The sequence below is a fragment of the Phyllostomus hastatus genome, unplaced genomic scaffold (genome assembly GCF_019186645.2).
Source record: "Phyllostomus hastatus isolate PE091 unplaced genomic scaffold, TTU_PhHast_1.1 phas_scaffold_345, whole genome shotgun sequence".
NCBI lineage: Eukaryota > Metazoa > Chordata > Mammalia > Chiroptera > Phyllostomidae > Phyllostomus > Phyllostomus hastatus.
Genome location: NW_025334024.1, coordinates 29342591 through 29364206, shown reverse-complemented (window position 1 = coordinate 29364206; position 21616 = coordinate 29342591). Strand labels below are relative to the sequence as shown.

The window sequence follows — 21616 nt, the reverse complement described above, 5'->3', positions numbered from 1 at the left end:
CCAGAGCAGGCAGCCTGTTAGTTGAACGGCTTAGATCCCCAGAAAGATCGGGATTTTGCAAAGCAGAGGAGGGAAAGTGTACTTCAACTTGAAGCAAGGAAACAGCAGGGGCAGACGCACGAAGACGGTCATGGAGATGGGTACCTTGAATGAAGGAGCAGGTAGCAGAAGGGGCTGGGGCGAGAGTGCGGAGCGTGGCCGGCGCCCAGGTCAGAGGTTTGGGAGAGCAGGGCGTCCCAAACCCAGCTGGAGCCAGAGCCGAATCGAGGGGTCACCCTCCCCTCTCTGTCCCACCTGGGCCCCTGCCCTCCCCTGTGTTCACTCCCAGTCCCCAGAGCAGGGGCTCGCAGGGCGCGTCAGTGCCTGGCCGGGGTGGGGTGGGGGTGGGCGCGCACAGGGTTCCCCTTGGCCTCCAGCCCGGGCTCAGGCCCCGCGTTCAGGAGCCGGGAGCGCGCGCGGCCGGGACTCACTAAACCCAGGCAGAAGAGCTGAGGGCCCCCCAGTCAGGGACCAGAGGACGGCTGGGACCTCGGAGCAGGAGGGACTCCTGGAGATGTTCAGATCCCTCCCTGTCTTCATACACCTGGGGCTGGAGAGGGCACTTGTCAGTCGCCCAGCTGATCTCCTCCACAGGAAGAGGGGTGACGCCCGCCCCCGCCCGCCGAGCGAGCTCCAGGCGCCTTCCGGGCGCAGCCTCCTGGGGCGGCGGCTGCAGTGGCTTCGCGGAGGGCACCTGCGATGTGGCGCGTGGCTGGCAGGCTGGCTTCGGACGAGCAGAGCGGCTGGGTCGGGCCAGTTCCGCTGCAGCCCCTCCAGCTCCCCCCACCTCTCCTCCCAACCGGAAGAACGCGGAGAAAATATTGTTAAGTGTCTCTTTTTTAAAAAGAATCGTTTTAAAAATAAAGTCCTCTTAGGCCGCTACTCCACCTCACCTTGGCTTCCCTGGCAACTGGCTCGCGGGGAGGGGAGCTGAGAGGCGGGGAGACAAAAGCACTCGGGCCCACTGTCCACTTCCGAAGGCCCCACCGATCCCCCTGGGCCGGGGCACCGGGGCGCCGGCTGGGGATGCGGCCGGGGCTGCGCGCGGAGGAGACGCAGGGCCCGAGTTCCAAGGATGGCGGCTTGCCCAGTGAATCTCTCAGTCAGAGGAGCTGCAGGAAAAGACTCGAGATACGCTGCTTATTATGCTATTATTCATTTCCCCTCCCCCCCCACCCTCCAGGAGCTAATTACCTCGATCCCTGAATATTGGGCCAGGAGAAATACGCCTCTAAAAAGAGCGGAGCCAGAGGGTCCCATTCAAGCCAAGGCTCCCACCCCAAGGCTCTTGGCCGCCCACCCCCTTTCCCGCGCCCGACCTCCCCGTTGCCGAAGCGACTGGGTCAGACTTCCAGACTTAAAACGGTGTCGTTTATTTCAATTTTGCTTTCACATTATGTTCCGATACAATCAACACTCCGGGACGAACCTCTCGATCAAAAGTCCCGCGAGGAGCGCCACTCCTGGGCGCTCGAGGAATACAGAGGGCAGACCCGGGATTCAGAGCGGTGGGACGAAAACGCGGCTTCGGGGACCGAGGAGCGCGCGGCGGAGGCACCCGGGGGCAGAGGCGCGGGGAGCGCGCCGCTCCGCGCACACCGGCGTCAGCTCCTCTAACCGGGGTTGTCCCTGATGCGTGGGGACTTTGAAAACCCCAAACTTCGCTTCCGGGCCGGCGACCCCGCCCGGCCTAGTGAGGTTTCGGTCAAATTCCTTACGTCTGCGCCAAAGCGGGGAGCACAGGAGAGTGCGGGGCGCTGGCGCCAAGCCCGGCGAAGGCTGGAGTCCCGGCGGCTTCGCGCTCGGGTCGCAGGCTAGCCGGTCTCCCCCACTCGGAAGCTCGCCCTTTCGCACCCGGGCCCTCCAACCTCGCAGCTGGGGAAGAAAGCGGTTTCAGGAAAAAAATAAATAAATAAAAGTCCCACTCCAACTTTATTGGATTGAAGCAAATGTAAATCTTGGCTATTCACACGTATGTTACAGAGGACCTCCTGGCGGTGGTTATTGGAGCCACGGAACACGAGGGCGTTGGACAAGCGTCAGGACATGGAGCAGCCTTGGATTTCACGATCACTCCGCATAGGGCATAGAAACACGGAAATACAGCCAGTGTCCACTGGGGAGAGTTCTTCGTGTACAAATGATATATATTTCTTATATATATATATTTTTTTAAACCAGTCACCACTAAGGTGAGTCCTTTCTCTGCTAGCAGGCAGCCAAGGACACAAAGTATCTTCAGCGAATTAGCTCTTGAGCGGTGTTTTTACGGAGAGCAATACTTGCCAAATTAAAACTGCCTCCCCCATCAAAAAAAAAAAAAAAGAAAAGAGAAACTTACCCCCTGTCGACTAAAACGGGGGAGGGGCATGTTAGATGTCAGCAGGGGACCTCAGAGGGGGATATTTCACACTACACAGTGAAATACAAAGTTTCTTTTCTATAAATCGCAGGGAACACGAACTTGGGATAAGAAACAAGGACAAGGCTGTGTCTCTTCCTTCTTGACTGCAGCTGGGATGGGGGAGGTGAGCTGAGTTTTGGAAATGGGAGTGTGCAGAGCTTAAGTGGAATTTCCTTCCAATGAGTGAATGGACGAGTGTTCGTCCGCCCTTCTGAGTGCCCACTTTTCACCCCGATACGGTGGGGGGGACGTGTGGGAGGTTTCAGGTCCTGCTGCGTTCTGGTCCTCTCCAAGTCAGCCTCTGGCTCATGCCCCCTCCTGCCTGCCGGCCCTCTCCCTGTCTCCATGCCGGGTCGGAGATGAGCCCGTCAGAGGGGAAACACGAGGAATCCGGAGAAGGTGGAGTACTTCCAGCCCCCCATCAAGTTCCCCCGCTCCAGCTTGAGGTATGCTCTGTCGCCTTTCTCCATCTGGATGAGGACTCCGTTGCTGGCGGCCTCCCGCGTCACGTCCTGGTCACCAGCGAAAGCGGAGATCACCGGCCACCCGTTCAACATAAGGCTCACCTGGGGAAGAGAAAAGCCCGCTTCAGAGTTGCAGCCCAGGCGGCACCGAAGCGGCGGTGGAGACTCGAACCTCCGCGCTGCGGCTAACCGCGGAAAGGCCTGGACGCGCAGGGTGCGGGGCGGGTGCGGGGCGGGGGTGGGGAGAAGAGGGGCTTTGCCGGATTACTGCTGGGGGCCTAGTGGGGGCAAAGGGTGCCCATCTGGGTGAGAGGAAGGGTGTGCCCCTAGCCAAGTCGCCTTCATTTCCTGAGCAGCCCGGCGAAATCCGAGGGTGCGCTTGCATCCGGTTTAAGGGATACATAGGTGGTTAAAGTGCCTGAAGACTTTAGTCCCCTTCCCTCCTCCCATTCCTAAGGCTCAAAGGGAAACTCAGACAACTCTGCGCTTGGCCCTTCTGGGAAAAACAAACAAAAACCCTGGTTCCCCCTGGCCCTGGCTGCCTGGCTGGACGCCGTGGAGACAGTGGAGAAACCGCGCAAGGCTTCTGGCTGAAGAGAAATCTCGCGCAGAGCTACATTCTGTGCTTCAAGCCCAAACCCCAGGCTCGATTCCCATCCAGCTCCGGCCGCTCTCGCCACCCACCGCCGGGGTTTGCCCTTGCGGGAGCCTCGGCAGCCAAGGGCCCCGCTCGCGTGCCCAGCGGCGCGGTCCACCTTCTCTCTCAGCCCAAAGGAGCCCTGGACACCTTTGGGAACCTGGGGAGTGTGTGAGAGCTGGCTGGGGCGAGACTGGAGCCAGGAAGGAGTGGCACTGCGCTCCTTCCCGTCTTTCTCCACCCTTCACCCGCCAGGGCTCTGAGGGACACTGCTAGTTCCGAACCCCAGAGCGGGTCCGCGCAGGAACGCGGGAGGCCCCCTTGAGCGTGGTGCTGAAAGCTAGCGCAAAGACGCCTCGCCGGCTTCAGAGCTGGAACAAGGGGTCAGGGATACTGTCCGCGGGGCTACAGGCGGGGGTCAGGGAAATCTCACGGGGGTGGGGGGGGGGGAACTGTCCGTGGTGCTAACAGCAACGTCTACAGGGAAATCCCTGGAGTCTCCTTGCAAAGCGTGGGAACCCCTTCGGAGGGGCCCAGCTGACGGAGGGAAACACTGCCTTTGGGGAGGGGGCTAGGTCCCAGAAGCAGACGACAGGGGAGGCGAGGGACGGCCCCCAGCCGCAGAAGCATGCGGCCCTGCTACTCGTCCTTCCGAGCAGCTGGCGCACACGCAGCTGCCCCTTCTGGCTCCCACCCCGACACGGGCCCCCCCTCGCTCCCGCGGCCAGGAGCCCCCGCCCCGGCGCCAGACCCGACCCTGAAGCTGCGGCTGACCTGGATGGTCTGTCTGTTGTAGACTTTGACCACGTGGAAGTTGAAACTGTAGATCCCTTTGCGCGGGGCGATGAAAGTGCTGCGTTCCGAATCGAAGTTGTTGCCGATGTTCACCAGCACCTAGAAGGCGCGGGGCGGGGAGGGAGCAGGCGAGAGTCAGTCTGACCTCTTGCTACGCGCCTCCGCAGAGCCCTTGGGGACTCGCGGGCATCTACCTTCCGCCTCTCCCCTGCCCTCCACCAGTCCCGTCTTCCGGGAGCACTCACCTGGTCGAAGTAGATGATCATGGTGCGATTACTCATCTCGGACGGCTCGTGGTTGGTGCTTCTGATGGCAGAGAAAGCCACCTTGGCGCTGCCGGAGCGCACAGAGATGCCCAGCGCTGTGCCCGTGGGGTCGGACGTCGGGTTGGAGTCGCACACCACCAGGCACTTGCCCTCCAGCACGATGGGCTCCGTCTCATTCTGCCCCCGGGCCGGGCCCGCCAGCCACACCGCCCCAAGCAGCAGCAGCTCCACGATGCCCAGCATCGCGGCGCCGGCGCCCACCCCGCCCCCCGCCCCGGGGGCTGCCTGCGCCAGCCGCCCCCCCGCCCCAGCCCCGCTCGGGAGCCCCCTCCTCAGCTCCGCGCGCAGATCCGCCGACGCCGCTCTGGACACTGCTGCTCTTCCTTGCACTCCCGGGCAGGCGAGCCCCCCGCGAGATGCTCCCGGAGCCCCGCCCGGGCCTCAGGGGAGCCGCGGCTGCCCAGCCGCACTTGGATGCATAGCCGCTGCCGCTCGGTCCTCGCTGCTTCCGCTGCTTCCTGCCCGCACCCGCCGCTGGCGCCGCCGCCGCCGCTCTGAATTATTGATGCAGCCGGCGCTGCAGCCGGAGCGGGCGGAGAGCGCGCGCCGGGCACAAAGGCGCGGACCGCGGCCTGGCCCCGCCCCCGTCACCTCCCTGCCCGCCTCCCTCTACAGCCCCGCCCCGGCCCCGGCCTAGGCTCCACCTCCCAGCCAATCCTGACGCGCCGCGCTCCCCGCCCGGCCAATGGCGACGCTGTCCGCGCGCGGCCACCTGACCCCGGGCGCCGTTGTTATTAGGCTCTGCGAGGCGGGCGGCGCGCGGCAGCAGGGTTGGGCTCTGGCCCGGAGTCGACTGACGGAGCGAGGGTCGGGGCCGCGCGCGCGGGCGCGCGCGTGCCCGCGCCCTCCCGCCCCACCCGCCGCGGCCGCTCACTCTCTCGCCTTCTGCCTCCGGCAACGGTCTCCTTCAGCCCCTCAGCCATTTCGCCCGCCTCCCTCTTCTGCCCGCAGGTAGGCGGTGCATGCGCCCAGGGTCGGGAGTAGAAACTCAGGGGCTTGCGGCGCCGGGTGTGGGCGCACCGGGCGGAGGAGAGCGCCCCCCAGCGGGCGCAGGCGCGAGGGGCAGCCGGCGTGCGGGCGAACCTCGGGGTGCGGGCTCAAGGGGTGACGGACTGCAGGGCGCGTGCGTTCAAGGCGGGGAGGGGCGGGGCGTGCGCCGTGGGCTCCGGGGGAGGCGCACGTGCTGCCGCCCGGAGTGGGCTTGGCCGGAACTCGAGGCCAGTGTCTCCGCGCTCACCTTGCCCGGCCCGCAGCCACGAGGATGGGACTGGACCCGCCGCCCTCGTTCGCCTCTCCAAGCGCCTTCTCTGCGGGCACGGAGTTGGATCGAGCGTGCACTCATTCATTCCTTGGTTCATTTATTCAGGCCAGATCACTGAGCACGAACCATGTGCCCGGCGCTGGGGCGCGCGCCGAGGCTGCGGAGGTGGGCCCAATCGGACGAGGCCTGCCCTCCAGCCGCCTGCAGTCCACCGCGCGAAGCAGTAACGAGTACCCTGGGGGCGCACGCGGGCTCTCTTACCAGATACCGTTTTCTCTTGCGCTGAAAGTCTGCTTTGCTTCCTTGTTTTTTATTTATTTGGTATGCACTTTTATAGGATGTCTCACCCACGGGTACCTGCACATCTTTGCGCTGAGTGTAGACACGGAATCTTGGGATTCGTGGGCGATTTTTCAAGGGTAACTTTGACCCTGAATGAATTGTTGAGTCAGGCACTGACTTCGAAGTTCACGCACACACCCACACACACATTACAGTCACAGACATGAACGTAAAAATACTGCCTTGCCGAGGGGCCGGAGAGGGGGCTGCGGAGATGGGCAGGGGAAGCCTGGGGTGCGGGAAGGCGGAGACGGTGAAGGATGAATGCGGGCAGTTAACGCGGCGGAGGGAGAGTAAGTGGACTTCTCCGTCAAGTCCAAAGCAAAAGCGCCGGCTGCAGACGCCAAGCAGAGGCTGGTTGGGATGCTGTCCCCGCTGCCTGGGGCTCTCTGGTCGCGGCCGCGCGACCTTGAACCTGCGTGCTCAGCGGAGCCAGAGCAGATGTGCGGCTGGCGGCGGCCAGGCGCGAGCCCGGGGATCTGGAGGGATGTGGGCGTGGAAGGACTGCACCTCTTCTCGTCCTCCGAGCGTCTGCCGCCCCCTAGGGTACGCTCGCGCCCAAGCCGGGAGACCTGCCTTGCAGTCGCCAGCAGCCAGGCCTTTCCGCTCTCAACGCCCTTTGTTACTTTGAGACTTTGATAGCTTTTTAAAGAGTTACTTGGTGCGGGGGTGGGGAACCCCATCTCTGACCCCGCCCCCGTTCTCCGTGCGGTGACCTGCTGTGGTCAGTGGGTTTGGCCCGGAGAAAGGGAAGGGGCGGGAATTTGACATTAAATTACAGTGACACAAAAATATTTTTCAACTCGTCTTTCTGAGACATCTCCAGAAAGCGTTGCCAGCCGCGATGACACCTAATGTGAGAGCATGACCTAATTTAAGAGGTGATGGCTGAGTAATGAGGCTGCGCCCAGTGTCGCAGCCGAGTCTGGCGGCTCCCACCGGGGAGGGCACCCGGAGAAACACTCCCAGAGCCCGCGGCGTGCTCTCAGTGCCCTGGCTGCACGCACTCTGCCCTTCCAAATGTTTGCTGAGCCTCCCGCCCCACCGCAACCCTCCCTGCAGCCGGATTTCGTGGAGCTCACCAGCAGGCCCGAGATTACATCGGGGGCATTGTAGCCAGCCCCCCCCCCCCTTCTCCCCACAGTGAGGCCCGGGAGGGCAGTGCGGGAGCCTGAACTGCTGTGTGTACCCCGGGGTTCTTCATCGGGTATTTCCAGCCTTAGCCTCTCTGCAGCCCAGACCCCCGTTCTACGGGCCTGCTGGACCTCTTGGCTGACACTCGTATATTCCGCAAGCCTGTTTAACTAGCCCGTACTTTGTCTGCTCCCTCTCTCTCCTTCTCTTCCTCAGTGGCAACGGCTGCACCCAGCTAGCACCCCCAACCCCTCCCAGCCACATCTCACTGGACTGCATCTCTGTGCCCTATTGTTTGAGCCCTTCTCATACCACCACCTGTTTGGGGTTCATCATCTCTGATCTGGGCTCTTTCAAGAGCCTTTTGTCTATCATCCGGGACTTATTGCAAGAACCGCCTCCTGGCGGGACTGGGTACCGCATACTCTTTCATCTGATGGCTGTCTAGTGAGTGGCTGAGATACGTACCCGCGTGTTCCTCCCACGGAAGTGAGACCTCCCCGGCCACCCTCTTCCAGACTGACGCCCCACCCCGGGCATGCACCACCTCTCCTCCACATAGTACGTGTTCACAAAATAACAAATGTGAATTTAATGCTGAGAGATATGTGCGTTTCCGAATGGCGAGGCTTCCGTGAGGTGGTGCATCCAAGGAGGAGAATCCATTAGAAACCCTGGAGGCAGTCACGTTTATTTTTAGTGCTGCCATGTCGTTAGACTCTGGGCTCTTTTGGCCGCAAGCGACAGAAGCAGTTCACACTGGTTTATTAAGGACTTTATCTGGTTGATGCAAAAAGCCCGCGGTAGGTCTTTGCCAGTTAAAGGATGGCTGGGCCCACCAGTCAAGGTTATCGGGATCTGTTTTCTGGCCTGGGATTCATTTTCAAGCAAGTTCCTTCTCTATGATAGCTCCTCGAAGCTGCTCCCAGCGTACTCCTAGCCAGAAAACAAGGACGTCCCCCCGCCCACCCCCAGCCTCAGGGTGGTCCTTCCAAGGGTGCTCTGTGGCATTTGCCCCTCCGTGGGCCAGTTCTGCAACTGAGCTTGGGTCCACGCGTCTTTTTCCAGAAGAAGGTCTGGCGTTAGCCCCAGCCCAGGGGGGTTCTCCACAGGAACACCCGAGCAGGGAGGCTGGGCAGGGGCAGGCAGGAACAGCGCAGGTCCGCTCCAGCCCTGCTCGCAGAGCGGGCCAGCGGCCGTGGGCTCCGCCGCAGAGAAGGGCAACGGAGACGGATGCAGTGGCCGGTTGGGAGCTGAGTGTTTGTCTTGGTCCTTTGAAGCTCCAAGGTCTCAGCTAAGTATGGGATCAGTGTTAGTGTTAACATGGGTGTCACCGAAGCTTTGGCTTCGACACCTGAATGCACTTCGGGTGGTGGAACGTGGTAAGTGTCGGGATCGTAGACATCCTATTCTAAAGGGTTTCTTTACTTGGTTAAAAAAAAAAAAAGAAAAGATTTTGACATTTTGTTGGAATAGATTTTTTCTTTTCATTTTTTTGTGCTAGAAAGGTGAAAAGTTGATTTCTTTGTGCATGGGTACCTGAAATTCCTCATTATTCATCAATTAACGAAAATTTGAGAAAGTCTGAAAAGTAAAGGACACAGTCAGGCCATTTCTGAAATTTAGGGCTATAGGGTGTAACTCACCGCGGCTTTCCGGGCTTTGGAGGTGTTGGTAAAGCGTTGTAAAACCGTCTGTCCGGCACTCTTCATGTGTTGCAGGATTTAGGGAACTGCGAGATTGTAAATAAGGAATTTATGCTGTTGCCATTGTATCCTTTACCTCCTGTTTCAAATGCAGCCTTATGTTTTGATGACGACGCCAAAGCTTCCCACGTACCCCCCCTCCACCCACCGCCCCATGCGCCACTGCATCTGAATTCCCCACCACAGTGCAGTTTCAGGAGTGAGGGTGGCTTACATTCACGGAGGCCCCGCCCACCCCAGACCCCACCCCCTGGGGAAAAAAACAACCCGCCCGTGTTGTTGGGATGAGAGAACATTTGCAGGAAAGGGGGGAATGTTTTGTCACGGGATATAGAACAAGCTCCTGCTTTCACTGAGCCAGAACGGGCTCTCTGGCGCCGTGCACCTCAACCGGCATTTCCCCTCGCTCATCCTCGGGTCGGGGTCCCACGCAGGACTGAGCCCCAGTTTTTGGTTCATTTGCTCACAAAACAGAAGAGAAAGGCCATCCGGTTCTGAAGAGCATTACATTTCGGGGTTCAAGGGTCAAGGTCATTTTAGATTAATGCTGAGATCTAAACCATAACGTATAAGAATGATCCTAAGTTGTGCAAAATATGAAATAATTTAACATTCACCAAAACCTTGGTCTTTTTTAGTGTTTTGTTTTTTTTTTTTGCGTACTGAGATTCATTTCAATGCCACATTGTTGCTGTTTAAGTTTTAAACCTACGTTACCAAGCTACTTTGTAAGTGGACACTTTTATTAAATACAGGAAGCCGCAGAGTCACTTTTGAAAGAAGGCCTGGTTTGTGGTAAACATTTAAATTCCTAAAAAAAACCTTGTTCTTTTTAAAAAAAATTTTATTCATTCATTTTTGGAGAGAGGGAGAGAAACACCAGTGTGGTTGCCTCTCATGCGCCCCCTACTGGGGACCTGGCCTGGAACCCAGGCATGTGTCCTGATTGGGAATCAAACTGGCGACCTCCCAAAAAAAACAAAACAAAAACAAAACAAAACAAAAACTCATTCTTCTTTTTAAGATTTTATTCATTTATTTTTAGAGAGTGAAGGGAGGCAGAAAGAGAGAGAGAGAGAGAGAAACATCAATGTGCAGTTGCTGGGGGTCATGGCCTGCAACCCAGGCATGTGCCCTGACTGGGAATCGAACCTGCGATGCTTTGGTTTGCAGCCTGCGCTCAATCCACTGAGCTATGCCAGCCAGGGCAAAACCCTCGTTCTTAAAAAAAATCAAATAATATGTTCAAAATGTCTTTAGTTCTTATGCTAATACCAAATTGCGCATCTTCTCAGCCTCTCTTCAGGAGAGACTGTGCGTCTCCTAAATTGAGAGATCCTGGCACTGGTTTCCAAACGGCGCCGGCCCCTGCTGCGGCGTGCACTGGTAGAAATCTGTATGAAGCTGTTATTCAAGTCGATGATGTTAAGGTCAAAGGCAAAAAAAAAATAACAATCCTACAGAGCTGCTCTTGAGAGCAAGAACCACCTAGGCAACACCAACAGTAGCTGGAACGTCTCCAAGAAGTAATTATGTGCGTGCTTTTGGGGTGGTTGACTAGGGGGACAGACCGAGGTTTGGCCAACTCAGCACGCGTTTATCAGGGGCCTGCAGGGCGCACGCCGCCGCTTCAGGGCCTGGAGCTTCCTCGAAGACGCATCGCGCACACTCGCTGCCTCCGCGACTCTGTTTAGTGGGAGTCCAGGAGACCAACCAGGGGAATGCCATCCAAGGCTCTTCTGGTTCTGCTAAGGAGAAGCTCTGTCGGCAGTGGTGCTCTTATGTTCTTATGGTAGGGGCTTTAGTTGTCCTCTGGATCTGCTCGCACTGGCCTTACAACCAGAAGATATACAGAAATTACACACACGCGTGAACTGCATAGACTAGGGGACATTCCAACAACGATTTCAGCTCTGTGTACCCTTTAGGGCACGTGACAGTTTTCAAAGGAGTGGTGAGTGTTGCCATCCTCTGCGGGGGGCTGGGTTTTGCCGTTAGGAAGTTATCAGCACGTTTAGGAGGGATCTTCAGGAAATGTCTGGGATCTGGCCGTCACTGGTAATTGTTTAAAGACTTCCCGCAGTCCCGAGCACTCTCAGGATGGGGTCTTCGGGAAACGTCTGCTGACGAAGGCTTGTGGGACCCCAGGCTTCTGTGTGACCAGGAGGTGAATGAAAGGGAGAATTTAAATGGGACGTGAAGGGGGGGAAAGCACAGAAGAAAAAAAGGATTTGGGTATTTTGTAAAAATTATCCAAGTGGGAAAATCCCCAAATGACATTCTCTGGTGGACGTTTGAGAAACTAGGTCAGAGGCGCATGCTTGGTCTCGCCACCCGGCCTCAGGCCTGAGGGACAGTCCGGCGGCTGAGCCCCCTGATGCTTGAGCGCCCCACCGCTGAGCCCTTCTCTGCACTCCTCACCTGAGTTTTTGCCCTGGAGCGGGATTCCTCCCTGCCGGCTTCTGCTCTGGCCAGTGCAGAGCATTGAGCGGGGATCAGAGAGGGAGGAGAGAGGAGCTGGCATTTTCTCCTCCTCCGCTGCTTGCCCTGCTGCTTCGGTGCAGTGGTGTGAGGCGGGGACCCTGGCAGTGGCTCCCCCATTCCAGAGCTGAAGCTCCTACCCAGAACCCCTCCTCCTCTCCCGGGCTCCAGCTCACCTTTCCAGCAATGTATCTTCAGCTCCAGCGGGGGAGGTCTGCTGGCCTATGGGTCCCCAGCCTCTGCTTTGGGCGCCCCCCCCCCGACCCTGCCAGCACCTCGGTAGACTGTCCCTGTGTTCAGACCTCTCCATTGGAGCTTCTGAGTTTGCCTCTGTTTCCCCCGGGACCTCAGGGCTACAAGGTATCAGCACAAAATCTCGCCTGGCCTTCAGAGCCAGCAGACTTGACACGTTTGTCCTCTGTGGCACCACTGGTTGTTTGGTCGTCGGTTGTGTCACGGGAAACCATCTCTATGAATTAAACCCTCGTTTGTTACCAGTCCAGATTGGCTGTGTGATATCGCCAGAGCTACACTGCCTTTCAGGCAGAACCATGCATCCTCAGTTTCAACAGTTAAGCACCGATCAATGTAATGATGCCGTTTGCAGAATATGGAAGTGAAAATACCGAAACGTTTTTAAAGTAGCAAATGCTAAATCGCCAATAAACTACATCCTATATGCCCGTAGTACGAGGACATGTTAGTATCTTGAGAAAATACAGTATTATTTTGTGAGCTCACAAAGCTACCTTAAATTTTTGAAATAGGAAGACCTTACCGAAATGTGTTTTTATTATTGGAAAAGCAGGGCAATTACTGCTCTTCAGTCCTTAAGCTTGCAAACTTTTATCTCTGCCTGTTCGCAACAAATAGGATGTCACTGTTATTCCGTAAAATAGGTTATGTTTCAGATTTTAAAATAACAGAGTGAAAGCAAGCCTCAACAGTGTAGTTCAATATGTGGGTGGTTAGGATGGAACCCTTTTAGTTACCCATGCAGTTGAATATCCCTTTCCCACCCACCCACCCAGTCTTAGCGGCTAGCTAGGAGACAGAGGAACTAGGCAGTTGCTATGCGTGACAGCAGCAATGAACTCCAGGAGAGTAGCTCTCCAGTCCCAGTGTCTGCGGGTCTGGAAGAACACGCTGGCTGAATCCCTGCTCACTGTGCTTGTTGCAGTAACACACTGTTCTAAGTAACTGCAGATGTACTGGAATGGAGGTACTATGGCCTCGCCAGTATATTATAGACCTCTATGAATGCTTTTTCCTGCCCTCGCTCACTATGAATTTGGTCCCAATATCTCCTGTACCAGTGGGGTCAAGGCCGTGGGGTGATCCCGCAGCGAGACGGGCTCCCCTGGCCTTCAGAGCTAAAGGTCAGCATTTTGCATCTTTAACCTGGAGGGTCTTGACCCTTACATGTTGGAGTGTCTTAAACCTAAGTGTTGAACCTTAATTCTTGTCAACTGCCGGCATTGCCCAGACTGGGGCCTGGGGAGGGCAAGGTCCTCTGAGCCAGTCCAGGGGCACGGTGGTTCTTGTGGGGGCCTCAGGAGCTCCAGCCGGAGGGCGTGCCCCTCCCCCTCCCTCCTGCTCCTCCCCTCCCCCTCCCCCCTCCTTCCCCTCTTCCCGATTCTCCCCGATTCTCGGGTTCCCAGATGCGACTGCCCCCGTGCTTGCTGCAGACCCATCTTGAGGTTGGCCAGGTAGGTCCTCACCTGGCTCTTCGCCAGCGGTTTTCCTTCTCTCTCAAGACAGGAGTGCAGGCGGTGACGTCTTCATCTGATTTGGGTGAAAACATTTCGTCAAAAGTCCTCATGCCCAGGTTCAAAAGAGAGACTATTTCTCTCCCTCCACACAACTGGCACACGGACACGCCAGGCACGCCCGTGTCTGCACCTGTTCGCACGCTCCGCTGGCGAGTGCGGACCGCCCCTCTGTGGGGGGTGTCTGGTGTGAGGACTGGGGGCCCTTCCGTGGGGGAACCCGACGCGACTCCCCGCCCTCTGCGCACGGGAGCTGAGGGAGAGACCTGATTTCGGGGCCACCCACCGTGTCCTTCTCATTTTGAATGTCACCTCTACAATATTAAGGCCAAGTTGTCCCCACTCAGTGGTCCACACAACTATGAGAGCCAGAGTACTTTTCTGCGGAAACATCCATAAAAAGATACCTCACGCCTCAGGAATTGGCTACTATTTTTAAATGACATGAAAAAAATGGTATTTTTTTTCCATTTGTGTCTTGGGATTTAATCAGAAAATTGTCAACATTATAACTTCTATTTTTGTTTTATTGTAGTTTTGTTTCCATTGGTAAACGTGAGTGGCCTCGCGGGCTGTGGAAGGGGATGGTGGTTATTCTCTTGCATTGGCGTGCGGTCCGTGGAGACGGGGTTGCTGGTTTTGAAGCCGATGAAAAGCTTTTAAAATAAGTTTGAATGTGCCCTTTAGATGTCCCGTGCTGTGGAGCCCTGGCGGGCATGGCTCAGCGGGTGGGTCATCACCCACAGAGCAAAAGGCGGCCAGTTCCATTCCCCAGGCAGGGCTAGGGCCTGGGCTTGGGGCCTGATCCCCGGACGGGGCGTGTGCCAGAGGCGACCACCAATCATGGTTTCGCTCCCTCCCTCTCTCCCTCCCTTCCCCTCTCTCTAAACAAATAATTTTTGAAGGTGAATATTCCTTGCTTTAAAGACGCTGCACTTCGGGACACGCTCACAGATCGGCCGCCTGCGTCGGAGGTCGGAGCCTGGTGCTGGAGACCGGTTTCTGCGGGAGCGCGTTCCTCCGCCCGCGCTTCGCCCCCGAGCCTGGCGGGCCTCGCAGCGCACTCCTGGGCTCAGCGGTGTGTGTGCCCGCCCCCCGAGAGGGCTTCGGTGTCCCCACTCCTGTGATGCAGGAACGCCGTGTACATGTCTGTCCTGGAACACGGGCGCTGTCCTCCCCGCCCCCTTGGGCAGCGGTGGGGCGGGGGGGGGCGGGGGGGGCGGGCCCTGACGTGGTGCCGCGTGAACACAACCCAGACCCTCCCGCGTCTCCTGCATCTTCCCAGTGGTTTCTTTGTGTCATGCCGGGACAGTCATTCTTTAAACGGAATATTCTCCCGTGGAAGTGGCCCACGACGCTGAGAGCGCCCCTTGCGGGGAAGGCAGCGAGTGCGGACCTCGGGGTGCGTCCGCAGCGTGGCCGGAAGGCCGAAGGGAGGGCCCGCTGGCGTAGCCAGAGCAAGTCCCCAGCAGCGAGCGCGTGTCCGGAGCCGTGAACACGGCGGGCCGCCCACTCGTGGGGGAGGCGGAGGGAGGGTGCAGATGGGAAGCCCCGGCCACTGGGCCTTCACAGGGCTGGCCCTCGCTCCGGAGAAGCCGGCTGGCCGTGTGGGCCACCCTGCTGCCGCGCGCGCGGCTCCCTGTGCAGCCAAGCGGGCGTCTGTCTGTCTGTCTGCCCCCAGCCACTGGGCCGACACGTGGCGCTGCCCGGGGGAGAAATCCGTCCGAGGCCCAGAGCCTGGCGCCGGCGGGTAGAGAGGGGGTTTGGGGGGCGAAGGAGTGACCCGCCCGCTGCAGGTTCAGACGGTGAACGTTTTCTTTCGTCCCCGGGGGGCTGTCGCCCGGTCGGGACCTCATCTGTTCAACCAGGAGGCCTGAGGCGGTTGGGTCATTCCCACTCATTCTTCAGGAGAGCGTTTGTTTCTGCCCAGTGCGACGGGGAAACGGGGGCGCTCCCCGATGTTTCCGTCGCCCCTGAATTATTTCCGCTGAGATGTATTTTGCCACATACTGGAGACAATTTCCAAACGACTGCCCTTTGAAAGTCACTTGATATTAAACTGGAGGAAAGCAAGATGCAACGTTAGGGGCTGTATATTCAGAAATTATACGATTTCTGTCAATACGGATAGAAGGTGACTGACAGGGAGTGCACACGCCAGCCCGCTGATTGGTTTTCTCTTTGGTGAGGATGACGATTTTTGACATAAAAAATCAAATTTATGGCTCTGGGGTTCTCTCACTCCCAGATTTCCATGAGTGTACTCTAATGCGGTTTTCTTGAAAGCAGATTTCCTCTTAGCCTTGCTGCAACCCACAGGGTGTCCATGGCCACCACGGGGCACCGTCTCCCCTCCTCAGCCTTGCAGGCCACCGCTGACAGGCTGCGATTTGCATTCACCCATAAATTATCCGTAATTAGAAAGAGAATTCTTTTCTTCACAACATAATGCATCTTCTTCAAAAGGAGTTCTCTTTTGTGAACGCTTGACGTCTCGGAGACGAGGACGATGTTTATTGTGGGCATTGCTCTAATCAAAGCGTTATTTTTGTGGGGTAGACTCAAGGTTACGCGTTTAGGAAAAGCATCAGGTGAATCCCACTGGGAAAATCATCCTGTTCATAAACCTCTCACTGTTGAACAGACCGCTGGCAGCCCTCACAGGTGCGTGTGGCTGGCTAGAATCGGCAGGGCACTTGACCGTGGGCAGCACCAGACAATGGCTTGCATTTGCAGAATGCTGGCTGTCTTCTGCAAACCAAGGCCCTTTTCACAAACACATCGTCACGGCAACAGGAGGCTGTCGGGCAGTTTTTACATCCAGTTTTTGGTGTAGTCCCAGTGTAGTCTCTTGGAGGGAAACTGACTTGCCCAAGGTCATTCGGCTGGCAGAGGTGGGATTACTTTCTGTCCCCAGCTCTAAACACCTGTCGGGGTTCTCCGGCAACACCGCCCGTCTGAAGAGGACACCGGTGGCCACGTGCTGTTTCCAGGTAGGCGTTAGCTCAGATTAGCTCTGAATACAGGATCTCATTTCTCCTGTCGAGCAATCAGGTTTAGTGCTTACATTTTCCAGTGTGATAAACCTCTCTCCCTTTTTTCTTCTTTCTCCTCTTTTGTCCCTAAATAGTATTCCACGTACATGTATTTGTGTCAGAAACAGGTTGCTGGCATTCACGTTTTGCTCCTCCGTACCTTTTAATTGTGTTTACAGCTGTTCAGGTGACAGCAGTCCCATCTCCCCTTTGAAAACATTGTTGCAAAGATGCACGGAGAAACAAGGCCAGCGGAAGGGTAAGCTACCAGCGTAAGCTACCAGCGGTGATATTATTTCCGCTGGTAGCGGAATGTGTGTCGACCAAAATGTATCACTTATATATAAGTGATACATTTGCTGTGATCTGGCCGTTTGGGAAAGGAGGAAACCGCTGTCCTTGTCAGTATCTGGGTTTTATTTAACCTTTTACCCAAAGAAGGTAAAATTCAAGAGCCTCAAACCTGGTCACAACACAATGACGGGTATTTACTTTTCTCATTTTCCCACCATCCAGTTTGTTTTAACTCTAGGAAAAAGGCTTCTTTCGTGCCAGGTGACACGGTGGGGGCTGGAAACAGGTCTGTGCGAGTTACCAGCCTGGGCTGCCGCGTGCGCACTGACAGCACACGGAGGAGCGTGTGCAGAGCGAGCCACGCCCCTCCCCCACCGGGGACCTGACCAGGCTGGACACATCTGTGGCCCCCTCCCCGCCCAGAGCCATGTCTCACAGACGCCTCTGCCCCTCTGAACAAGCGAGATCGTGGCCTTTTCGCACGTCGTGTGTGCAGGCTGGTAATTGGGGAAGGGCCGTGCGATCGGTGCGTGACACAGACACCGAGTCCCTCGAAGATCGCGCCTTGGGTAGAAGCACTCAGACGTCCACGCTTTCAACCCAACGAAGTGGTTACGTTTTAAAATTGATTTAACGGGCTTGCGGTGTATCAGATTTTTGCGTAAGGTGCATTTTGTTTTGCTTCTTTCTTTCCCCCCAAAGTGCATCTGTCTGATTTCACATCCTGTGAGAACCTGGGCATGAGTGGGCCTGAGGGGAGAGTGTAGGTGGACGTTCTCTCGCAAAAGTCAGAGTGGTCACGTTTGTGTGTTCAGTTCACAGTTTTTCTCACTTTGAAAAACCCTGAGGACATGTTTATTGATTTAGAGCCGGGGGGGGGGGAGAGAGAGAGACATCGATGTCAGAGAGGAACATCCCTCAGTTGCCTCTCGAATACACCCCCACCGGGATCGAACCCGCAACCTCTGGTGACGGGGCCACGCTCCAACCACCCGAGCCACCCGGCCAAAGGGTCATTTTTCTAAATTTTTAATTTATCATATTGAGTATTGATTTGGCTGCCAAATTACGTTTCCCTTGGCTGCCAGGCCCTGGGCATTAGAAATGTGCTCAGCCGCGGACTCGGCAGCCTGCAGAAGCGGGAGGGCAGAATGGCAACGGTGTCTCAAAGTCCAGGAATGTTTGGACCGGAAGGATTTGATCATGAAAGACCCCAAAAATACCGGCCTGTCCCTCCCGCTCAAGGTCACTTCGCCAGGGAAAGCCGAGGACTGTCCGGGTTCGACGCTGGCAGGCAGAGCGTTCTAGCGAACCACGGTTTTGGTCGACACACTCGGAGAAATGGTACTTCTGTTCTGCAGCCAGTACACAACTGTAGCCTCTTTACGCAAGCACAAAGGAGACCTTACCAAGCAGAGAAATCTAGAACCCGGCGGTCCGAGCACCATTCAATGAAAACATCTGGTCTGATAACTGGAACTACACGGCGGGTCTCGCGGCAGCCGAACACCCCCTGAAGGAGGGTTAGTGACGGGGCGAGCGCGCCGCGTCCGGAGCAGAGCGCAGCGAACCCCGCCGCCACCCTTGCCGAGTCACTCCGCCGGCGCGCTGTGACCGCCGCCCTCGCAGAGCTGGGGGGGGGGGGCCCTTGTCCCCAGCGCCCTGAACGCGGTGTCACAACGCTCTCTGTTCCCCACTGCTTCCGTCCTGCTCTCAGGACCGCGCTGCGTGCTCTGCATGCCCGGCGTCCGTGCAGGACGGGGGGTGCAGCACGGGGGCGCTCTCCCGGGTACAGACGAGGAAACAAAGCTGACCGCCCGACCGCCCAGGGCCCCGCTGGAATGCGTGGAGCCGGGGGCAGCCCCGGAGTCCGACTCCAGTGGCTGTGCATCCGGTAACACGTGTTTTGCGGGCGCGCGTCCCGGGAGCCTGCTAGCCAACCTCAGAAGACGGGTGGGGGGCAGGTGGGGGGCAGGTGGGGGGCAGCATTGCCCCCGTGCCACAGACAGCACAACTCAGGTCCAGAAACGACAGATGAGCCCCCACCCCAAGAATTGAGGTGGCGCCGGGCTGTGAGCCCGCCCGGCCCCCTTTCCTGCGCTCACGTTTCTCCCGACGCTGGCGCATTGCTCATCCGCGTGTCCTCTTCCTCCGTCCACTTGGAATTTCTGTTTCACCTGCAAACAGGGACCGGCTTGGCGGGGGAGGGGGGGCGGCGGGGGCTGCTGGGGGCCAAGCACTGTCACTCCCCCGTCATCGTGGCTGAGACGGCCACTCCGCTCACTGTGAGTTCTCGCTGTGTATTCTCCTCGATTAACCGAGCCAACTCACATTTGGCCCCAGCCCTGTAGTATTGGTTGCGCCGGGAGGTATGAACTTAGGGAAGGATTTGAACCTGGTCGTGCCGTGAAAGGGCTTCAGGTCTAGTAGAATCGTGGTGACGCTGTGACGGAGAGCTAGACAGACAGGCAGACGTGCGATCTACGTACAGACGCCTGTTCGGCGGGGGCAGAGGTGAACAGGGACGCTGCGTCTTGTTTCCCGGGTCTGGGTGACGAAGCTGTTCTTGTTCGGTTCCCAGAAAACATCCCTAAAGCCACCGCGCACTGCCCTGTGCCTCGGGAGGCGAGCGGCGCTGTGGGACCGCACTCAGGCGTGGCCTTAGCGTGTCTTGTGGTGCCGGCGGGACATGGGGCAAACGAAGGAAGGCCCTTCCCGGGGTGAAGGGTAAGTGTTCCCTTTAGCCAAGTGCCCGGCGGCAGGGCCCGTTGAGCCCCAGCCTGGAGGGGGCGCGGGAGCCCAGCACACCCACGGCTCAGCAGGGAGCCGGGAGGAGAGCCCCGCTACTCACAACGGAGGCAAACACTTCCCAGAGTGAGACTGAGGTCCCCAGGGGGCGGAGCCAAACAGGGCCTTGACATTTACACGTTTGCACAGAAAGGGGGGTTGGGAGGCCAGGCCGGCCTTGTCGGCTCTCAGAGTGGCGCCTGGCAGGAGGCATCGGGGTCGGGACTGGAGCAGAGCGTGTTCAACAGCAATGGGCCCGCCGGAGGGCCGGCGTGGGCGCTGGCGCCCCGTGACCTCCCAGAGGTTCTAGCGTGGCTCGGGCGGCGCACCAGAAAAGCAGTCCTTCCCCCTCGCTCACCACCTCCCCGCCCCCCCCAGACCCCCCCGCCAGGCAGAACGGACCCCTCCTGCGCCTGCACCCCAGAAGCCAAGATCCGCCGCAGTGCCGCTTGTGCGGTTTTGCTTACTCACTCGTCAGTCTTCGTTGGCTTTGCAGCGCCTGGCGCAGCCGCCGCAGCAGGGCGGACGCTCAGACACGGACTGGCCTTTTATGTAAAACGAGATGAGGATTTTAGGTGCCAGAACCTTTGGTCAAGAAGGTTTGGCTCGACTGCTGTCTCAGGCGGAGTGTTTCGTTTCGGGCGCAGCCCGCACCTCGGGCTCCTTGAAGCAGGAGAGGATGAAGTGGCAGCTGTGAGGTTACTCACAGGCTTTCCTTCTGGGAGGTCCATCCAGACAGACGTCGGGGCTCCAGCAGCGGGAGCAACATGCAGAATCTCTCCAGGGATCAACTTCCGGCCCCTGCTGGGTGCACACGGTGCCAGGGGCACCACCCGCACCCCAGACCTGACCCTAGACACCGCTGTCCCTTCTGAAGCGGATGTGGCTGCTTCCGCCACGCCCGCCAGCATGGAATGAGTCTCTGCAGTTCCTGTTCGTCCCAGGACACGTTCAAGAGTCAAACTCCACGTGATTGGTTGAACCTGGATCACGTGTCTGAGTCCTTAGCTGCAAGGGAGGCTGGCAAAGGGAGCACGCGGCTCCCAGGGGGTTCTTGGCCTCTGTCTCCCATCAAGAACCCTGAAGTAGGGAAATCCCAGAGCAGAAAGTCAGCTCAGATGCAGAGGGGAGAGGGGTGAAGAAGGTTCAAAAAGAATGACCCATGTCTATTAGAACCGCCTCCAAGACCAAGGACCTCATTAAGAGTGTCCTGTGATGGTTTATCGGAGTCTTCATAGAAAAAAAGACTTACATGGGAGTGATTGGAGAGTTGAGGGAAGGGGACCTCGACAAAGACGGGCAGGGCGAGTGGCAACCACGAGGGACAGTGCGGTGCCCGAGGACTGGTACCCACCCAGGCCCGGAGACAGAGAGCCCCCTGACGGGAGCCAAGAGCGAGGAAAAGAGACCCAGCTGGCCCTGGACAGCCCCTCGGGGGAGGACAGGAGTGTCCCGCGATCCCCTGCTGAGGCCCCCACTGTCCCCGCGTGGAGTCCGTGAGCGCAGAGCGCACTGGAGGAGACTGCGGGCCTGGGAAAGCAAAGAGAAGCTATGCCGGGCTCGGGGGCCCCATCGGCGCGTCACCAGTTCTTCCTGTTTTATTCAGAGTCTCCTTTGGGGCTGTCACTTCACATCGGTAGTGCCCCAGCCTGCGAGATCAACCATCTGAAAGTGCCCTTCGCACGCTGAGTGGAACGAGATTCCATCGCCCCCTGTTGGCGGTTTGGAATGCTCCCCGTGCGGCTCAACAGCCTGCACCCCGTCTGAGGTTGGCCACGCCGGCCGGCCCCTGGCCCCTTCTGCGGGAGCCCCGCCCCTTCGGGAGCCCCGCCCCTTCTGCGGGAGCCCCCCCCACCCCGCCCTTGCCACCGGCACCTTCCCTGCACTTACTGCCTCCCACCCGCCGAGCTCACCGCTCCGCCCGCCGCTAGAATGCGCGCTCTGCCTGCGGAGGGATCTGTTTCGTTCACCGAGGTACCCCCCAGTGCCTGGACCAGTGCCTGGCGCATAGGGGACCCTCGGTAAATCTGTGATACTTGTAATTCATTTACACTTTAGTTAGACCGTGCCGTTGTTGCTCTGATCAGCTCGGCTCCGAACCCCTGTAGCTGCAGTGCATCTCAGGCACGACTGGCCGAGCGC

The 21616-nt window shown here is 58.1% G+C and overlaps 2 protein-coding genes across 2 annotated transcripts in view; one reads left to right on the top strand and one right to left on the bottom strand.

Moving 5' to 3' along the window:
• Positions 1-1430: 1430 nt before the first annotated feature.
• Positions 1431-4850, bottom strand: CBLN1 (cerebellin 1 precursor). Its single transcript, XM_045818886.1, has 3 exons — positions 4585-4850; positions 4319-4438; positions 1431-3009 (listed from the first exon to the last, which is right to left on the bottom strand). Exons 1-3 carry the CDS (start codon positions 4846-4848, stop codon positions 2812-2814), a joined length of 582 nt encoding a protein of 193 aa, XP_045674842.1. The 5' UTR covers positions 4849-4850; the 3' UTR covers positions 1431-2811.
• Positions 4851-5170: 320 nt separating this feature from the next.
• CUNH16orf78 (chromosome unknown C16orf78 homolog) overlaps positions 5171-21616 on the top strand; it is a 60632-nt gene continuing 44186 nt past the window's right edge. Inside the window, exons 1-2 of the mRNA XM_045819147.1 lie at positions 5171-5215; positions 5404-5616. Of these exons, the coding sequence (XP_045675103.1) occupies positions 5171-5215; positions 5404-5616 (258 nt within the window). The remainder of the gene's footprint in view (positions 5216-5403; positions 5617-21616) is intronic.

Bases quoted from the DNA above. Each gene is read 5' to 3' on its own strand.
- CBLN1 (XM_045818886.1), bottom strand. From the start codon at position 4,848: ATGCTGGGCATCGTGGAGCTGCTGCTGCTTGGGGCGGTGTGGCTGGCG. The intron at 4,439-4,584 runs GTGAGTGCTCCC...CGCGCCTTCTAG, and splicing joins TGATCATCTACTTCGACCAG to GTGCTGGTGAACATCGGCAA. The intron at 3,010-4,318 runs GTCAGCCGCAGC...TCTCTTCCCCAG, and splicing joins ACAACAGACAGACCATCCAG to GTGAGCCTTATGTTGAACGG.